Raw genomic sequence first — 7,178 nt, forward strand, 5'->3', positions numbered from 1 at the left:
GTAATGGTTGGGCTTCTAATTTACCCCCATCTCCAGGTTGTATCCAGTTTGATAACTTCAGCGAGAGTAAGGATAATATTATCTTATGGTCACAGGGGGGAAAAAAAGCATGCCTTTTGAGCTGTAGTATAAATATTAAGGTAATTATGAGGTCTCATACCTTAGAGGGAGAAAAGAAAAAAAAAAAAAAAAAAGGCTGAATAGGCTTTCTTCAAATTTTGAGGTGGTCTACCTCTGGCCTAAAAATGACCTTGAGTGTTTCTGGGCAATAGGTACCTAGTTAAGAAAGCTGTAATATAATGGGAAAATATTTGTTATCAAGGTGTTCTGTTTAAATTCTCCACTTGTGTTGTTTATTTCCATAACACAGCAAAAGAGGTATGGTTACAAAAAAATAATAAAAAATCATGCATACGTTTCACTTGTGTACCTGAAATTGGCTTTCATGTATTTCTTTTTTTTTTTCTCATAAAGTGCCTGTCATTGCTGTTTGAAATGTGTTAGTACTTTATTTTATGGAGGTGGATGGAAGGGTGTTTCTTAGTTCTGATTTGACCAGCGATGCTTTTCCCATAGAAGAAAAAATGTTTTTGGAAGTCCAAGCCTTAAAATTGCCAGAAAGAGACTTCTAAGCAATGTGTTGGTAAGCTTGTCAGTTAGTAGTCAGTGGAATTCAATTCTAAAAAAAAAAAATAAAATAAATAATTGGTGTTTTTCCAGCTAAAGTAAAGCTTGGAGTAGAATGGGCATTAACAGCTTGAGTTATACATGCAAGAGGGTTTGGTTAGATGGAGGCCTGCTCGTGTGAGTCAGGTTACCTGCCAGGGACTTCAGCAGAAGCACATTGCAGAGGTTCTACAAAGCATGCCTGAAAAAGGTTATTTTTATGGATTGTGCATGTGTGTGTGAATGTTCTTGTGTGTATTTGTACGTGGGTGTCTCTTATCTGACTCAGCAGCTGATAGGTTTGCTTTTGGTTTTTAGATACTATTCTCAAGATACTACTTTTTTCTCTTTTCAGGCTTTGATTAGTATTTTAGACTCATAACACATTTCTCTGGAGCTGATGTTTTCCTAACGCTTTCAGCTTGGCTTAAAAAGCTACTTTGCTGGAATGTTTTAAAGGGTTTAAAACCCTCTAGGATTTGAAGTTAATTTAAATAAATTGAAGGAAATACTTCTGGCCTCACCAAAGAAATAACTGGAATCATGGATCAGAACAACAGCTTGCCACCCTATGCTCAAGGCTTAGCCTCCCCCCAGGTAAAACCAAATAATTTAATATGCAATTGTGATCTGAATTTCTTTGTGAAAGTGTTTTCTGTTTCTTGTGTGTAACTTCAAGTTTTTTGTTTGCAGATCGGAAAAATTCTGTTAGCTGTAGAATAATACTAATATAAAGCAGAATTTTAAAACCATCAATTTGTATATCCAGAGGTATAAGAAGCACGCAGGTATATGGGGTTCCTTTAAGTTGAAACATGACTGAGAAGCTGGAAATATTATTTTAATTTTGGCGATTGCCCTTTAAACTAACATACATAGTGGACTGTCATTGCTATGAATGCATTTGGTATGATGGGCACAGTCTTTGTCCAAACAATCGCAAGTTAAATTGTGGGTCAAAGTTGAGACATGCTGGCAAGGTAGTGTGAGAAGTGTGTCAGCATCACTGGCTGGAGGTGAACAATGCTAGGACTGACAGATCCCTAGAGGTAATATTTTATTCTATAGAAGAACTGTATTTCCAAGGGCTTTCTGTTTTTAGCAAGTTATTACTATGTGCCTCAGGTTTGATATGATAAACTTACTTTGATTTATTTTTAGACTCCTCCTGAAAACTTTGTCTTACAAATAAAACGGAGTCAACAGGATATGTGAGTTCTGTTTCATCCTTTCTTCTGTAGGGTGCAATGACTCCAGGAATTCCAATTTTTAGCCCGATGATGCCATATGGCACAGGACTGACGCCACAGCCTGTCCAGAGCACCAACAGTCTGTCTATCCTAGAGGAACAGCAGCGGCAGCAGCAGCAGCAACAAGCAGCGCAGCAATCAACATCACAGCAAGCGACACAGGGAACATCTGGCCAAACTCCCCAGCTCTTCCACTCACAGACTCTTACCACAGCCCCTTTACCGGGAACTACACCTCTGTACCCCTCTCCAATGACTCCGATGACTCCAATAACTCCTGCAACACCGGCATCCGAGAGCTCTGGGATAGTGCCACAGCTGCAGTGAGTGTCCCGTGTGTTAGTGCAGCGTGTCCTTTCTCAGATAGCCCTTTAAAGACTTAGGACCAAAGCTGCATCAGGAATTGGGTACTGCATTTTGGTGGGAAGGGAGGCCCTGAGAATTTATGGGTCTCCCCTAGCAATATGAGTAATTTTTGCTTTTATTTTTAGCTTAGCTTCATTACTAAACTGCTTAGTAATATAAACAGTTTCTTAGTGATGCATCAACCATATATCTTTTAAGCATACCAATGGAGAAGGTTATATATGTCTTCATTTAGCACCATTGTAACTTTTAACTCTATGCATTTTAGGAGTTCATGCTTTAGTTATAAAGTAGTCTGGGTTGATAATGTCGTATATCAAAATATGTATACCTGGAAGCACACTCTCATTCGTAATTTATTGGATACTTGTGACTTGTTCACAGAAAAGCAAATAGCTCCGCTTCACTGTGGAGCTAACTTTGGCTGTGAGATATTAAAGCAGAATACAGGAACTGTCACAGCTTGAAAGGGAATTAGAAGGGTAGAAGGGAAGAAACTAGTTGCTAGTCCAGGAGCTAGAGCTGAGTTGTATTTAATAGTCCATGTTCCCTTTTCTAGCTCATGGCTACAGCCAAGTTTGTAATAAGGGAAAAAAAAAATAGAACTAGTTCTAGGTTTAGATATAAAGGTATTTTCACTGAACTTTAGTTTTAAAGAGACTTTTACAGCAGTTTATGGAAGGCTCAAAGAGAAATGATTGATAACGTGAATTTTGGACTGAAAGAGTAGCTCCTCGTATTTCTTTTTTTTTTTTTGTCCCCCCATTGAGGACCTTTAGATTTCAGGGGTTTCCCAGAAAGCAAGTTTCTAAGGAAATTGTGCATCTAGGAACTTTTCTTAAATTTTCTAGAGACCTGCTGTCCTATTGCCTGGCAATGGGTTTACTCTTGGGTCATTCCCAATTAGTCCTGCACTACTTCTTCCTCCTTGAAGGGCATACCAAGGAAAATTTCAGATGCTACTATTGCTACCTCATTTTCTCCTGTTTCCAGCAGCTTCCCTGGTTGTGGTGGGGGCTCTCAGCATCAACAATTTTCCCTGCCAGACTGAAATAGAGATTCTTCTCATGAGACAATTTTCATAATAGCTGGCAGATAAGGAGGAATCAGCAATCAGGCCTTAGGAGCTACTGCTCTACAAAAGGAGGTTCCTGAGCCAAAACACTGCTCAGTGCTCCTGTCAGGAGGAAAGATGTCATTCAAACTCACTTGGAGAAATGAATTTAAATAAATAAAATTAAGCAAGCTTGGTTAAAAACGAGGAAGACACGTGAATTCTTTATTGTCTTTTTAATGTATTTCTCTGAACTGTCTTCAGGAATATTGTGTCCACAGTGAATCTTGGTTGCAAACTTGACCTAAAAACTATTGCACTTCGTGCCCGAAATGCTGAATATAATCCCAAGGTAAGAGAAATGTATTAGAGTCCATACTATAACAAATATGTCAAAGACAGAGGTTGTGGGTGTAGTTTGCTGCAATAGATTGAAAAACCTTCTTGCTATAGATGCAGTTTTATACTGTTGTTAAAAAAGAAATCTTTAATATCTTTAATAAACTTAGAACATTCTGTCAAATTAGTAAAAAGCATTTTTATACTGATGTAGCTGTTTTTTACAGCAGGTTGTAATTTGGTAGATTCAGAAAGAACACAACACATTTAGGAAGAATCTAACCAACAGTGTAATACACTGGCCAAGTTTTCTTGTTGTGGAGCTGGCCTCTGCTACTATTTATATGCGTGTGTGTGTTCATAGTGCTCAGAAAGTTCCTTTTTCATATTACTGTGAAATGCCTGATGATAAAGTCTTGTTCCCTGTCTCCCAACAAGGAGAAGGGAAGGAGTAATTCAACTCCTGGGCTCCTGCCAGAGCCACAGTTGTTCTGTATATGCCGTGGCTTCCTCCACCTGGCTGCTCCCCTGGAATTCTTGTGGTTGCAGTACAGTCACTCAATTTTTTTACGGTCTCACTTTCCGCTCAGAGCTCTGGTCCTTCATGTTGTTTCCCAGTGCTCCTGCCATCTCCTTGCTCCCGACAGCTAAGTTTGGTGGAACAGCAAGATGAAATTGATTTTTTTTGCATGTTGACTTCTAAGTTATCTGCTGCTTCTAAATAGCAGTCTGTTAAACCGGGGGATTTTTTTCACATCGGGAAACTTTGAACAACAGCAGAGGACCTGGAGCATTGAATCAAGAAAATTGTGTCGCTTCATTTTTCTTTTGGGTGGCTCTTCTTCAAAATGTTATCTTTGCAACCACAGTAGTTGGACGCTATTTCTAATAGAAGTTTAGATGTTGTGTAGTTGAATTGACTTGCCTTGGAAAGACTTCAGTTTTCCTGGGGTGTGGAGTTTTTTGTTTGTTTTAGAATTTGGGATTTTGCTGCGGTTTACCTGAACTTGGATTTCAAAGATCAAAGCACATACAGAGGCACATGTAATAAATAACTGTTACTGTAAGTTTATATCGGTGATGCTGTTGTATAATTGCACGTGAGTAAGATATTAGTGCAGCAAAAATTTGAGCATGCCATGGCAACTCTTAAGGTAGGGGTAGGTGGCTGTGTAAAACTTGTAGGCTAGAAAAATCAATACAAAATGCTATTTTCCCCAGTGGAGAGAAAAAACGGTTATGTAACACACTCCTGACTTTTAGTCAGTACATTCATCTATCAAAGAAAGGTGTTGCTTGGCTGTATTATTTAAGCCATAGTTTGAGAAATGTGCTGTTATGTAACCATGCTCCTGCCTTGGTTATGTCAGCAGAACGGTTTATGGGACTGCATGGTGAGCTGGTCCAAGTTAAATATAACGGGCGAACAGGGGTTTGTGTGTGTGTATGCCCACATCAGTTTCCAGTATCTCTTGCTTCAGAGTTTATGAATATTTGGAAATGCAGGCAGAGATGTTACAGTACGTAGAATAAAAAGCTAGAGCTAAGTGGGCTGCTGTGTTCTACTATGGTAGTTGAGGTGACTTCTGTTTACACAGAACTTTGATCTCCAGCTGTTCTGTTCGCTGATATTCTAACACACTCCAATTTTTTAAGACACAGAAACAAAACAGGTGATAAAATATTTGCAGATAGATAGTCTTCCATCCTGCTTAGAACAGATTAAATTTCAAGACGTGGAGGAATTTTTTTTTATTTTATTTTTAAGATGGTATCTATTGCTCTGTTACAAATGTTAGCATTATTTATATGTTGCATATACAGCAGTGAGAGATGAGCTTAGTAAAATTGGAATGTGATGGGAAATATCCTTTCTGTCTCACTCTACCTCTCAGTGTGTGTGTTTGAAGCTACTTATGATTTAAGCATTTCAAGTAAATTTTGAGTGATCACATAAGTATGTTTGAACTTAGTATTTCTTTGCAGTACACTGTAAATTGCTACTTAGATCACTCAAATTTGGTTTTAATGTAATGATTACAGCAATATATCGCTAATAGTCTCAATGCTCATATTTCAGCGTTTTGCTGCTGTTATTATGAGAATAAGAGAACCACGTACTACTGCACTGATATTCAGCTCTGGAAAAATGGTGTGCACGGGAGCAAAAAGGTATGTTTATGCATTACAAGCAAACTAATCCAGGCTGTCTTTTCTCTTGTACCATGATGCTTTAGAAGTACTATTATTTGTATACAGTATTTGTATATATACAACAAAGTTGTACAGGTACAACTAAGCTTGCTTCCCAGTTATTTCTAATAGACTAATATATGCTTCTACACAAAATGTCCTTTCATGACTGAAAGGACTTCCCTATGAAAGAGGAAATGGTAGTTCTCTTTCTGAAGCTCTTTCATACAGCCTGATAAACTGGTTTGCGGAGGTTATTATATTAACTTTTTTGGGTTTGCATTATCTATTTTTTTTCTAATAATTAAAAAATTTCAATGACTATGGACTGGAGCTGCTTAAACTGTGGGGCAGTGGCAGAGGAAGAGTGCTTTTATAGTTGAATAATTTCATTCATCACGGGTCAAGAGCTCCAAGTCTCTGGTCCCTGTAGTCTGATCTGTTCTTAACATCATAATTGAAGCATAAGAATCAAAAACTAAACATCAGCTTAACTCCAGTGGGCAGGAGAAAAATTCTGCTCTGAAGAAGTCTGTTAGGAATCCAGAAGGAGTAAGATAAAGAGCAGAGGTGAACGAATAGAGCTGTACAGGGACCACTTTCTCTGCCTGGTGACTCTTGCAGTTCAAGTTGTCTTACTCTGCGCTAGGAGCAACCACATCCTCAGCTGTTTACAGAACTGAAGCAAACTGAGTTCTGCAGCAGTGTGTAAGGCTGTGCAGTTGTGTTAAACTCAGGTTTGAATGCCTGAGCTGAATCAAGCAGAGGATTTTGGCAGTGTGCAAAGTTTTATAGAAATATGCATTTTTCTAGCAGTAATAGTTCAAAGTTCTACACTGAAAACTTAAATAGTTTTCATGTCTCATTAGAGGGACTCGGGTTGATATTTTAAGAGTGTGAGATACGTGGAGTTGTTATGTACTGTTTTCTGCCTCATGAACACAACAAATGAGTACAACGTTAATGGTGTTCAGAATCCTAGTACCAAAAATAGCATGAAAACCAGTGCTAGTTGTTAATTTTGAATGTAAAAATTTTGTGTGTGATCTTCCCCTCCCCCTCAACACAGACATTTTTTCCCCCACTTAAATGTTTGTGGTTTAGTGCTATTTGCTTTGAGTAATACTTAACTGAGGAAATAATATGGATATCCTTTTCTCACTTCAGTGAGGAGCAATCCAGACTGGCAGCAAGGAAGTACGCAAGAGTTGTTCAGAAACTGGGTTTTCCTGCAAAATTTTTGGATTTTAAAATTCAGAACATGGTGGGCAGCTGCGATGTGAAATTTCCCATCAGATTAGAAGGATTGG

The 7,178-nt window shown here is 38.3% G+C and overlaps 1 protein-coding gene across 2 annotated transcripts in view; it reads left to right on the top strand.

Moving 5' to 3' along the window:
* The first annotated feature begins 1,021 nt into the window (after window positions 1-1,021).
* Window positions 1,022-7,178, top strand: part of TBP (TATA box binding protein) — an 8,151-nt gene continuing 1,994 nt past the window's right edge. The window contains exons 1-5 of one of the 2 annotated variants that reach the window (XM_009891466.1): window positions 1,022-1,263; window positions 1,908-2,239; window positions 3,601-3,688; window positions 5,756-5,847; window positions 7,036-7,178. In XM_009891466.1, coding sequence (XP_009889768.1) covers window positions 1,210-1,263; window positions 1,908-2,239; window positions 3,601-3,688; window positions 5,756-5,847; window positions 7,036-7,178 — 709 coding nt within the window. In that variant the 5' untranslated portion in view covers window positions 1,022-1,209. The remainder of the gene's footprint in view (window positions 1,264-1,907; window positions 2,240-3,600; window positions 3,689-5,755; window positions 5,848-7,035) is intronic. The other variant, XM_009891467.1, reaches the window with a different exon arrangement.

This window comes from Charadrius vociferus, unplaced genomic scaffold, assembly GCF_000708025.1.
Source record: "Charadrius vociferus isolate BGI_N301 unplaced genomic scaffold, ASM70802v2 scaffold68, whole genome shotgun sequence".
Classification (NCBI taxonomy): Eukaryota; Metazoa; Chordata; class Aves; order Charadriiformes; family Charadriidae; genus Charadrius; species Charadrius vociferus.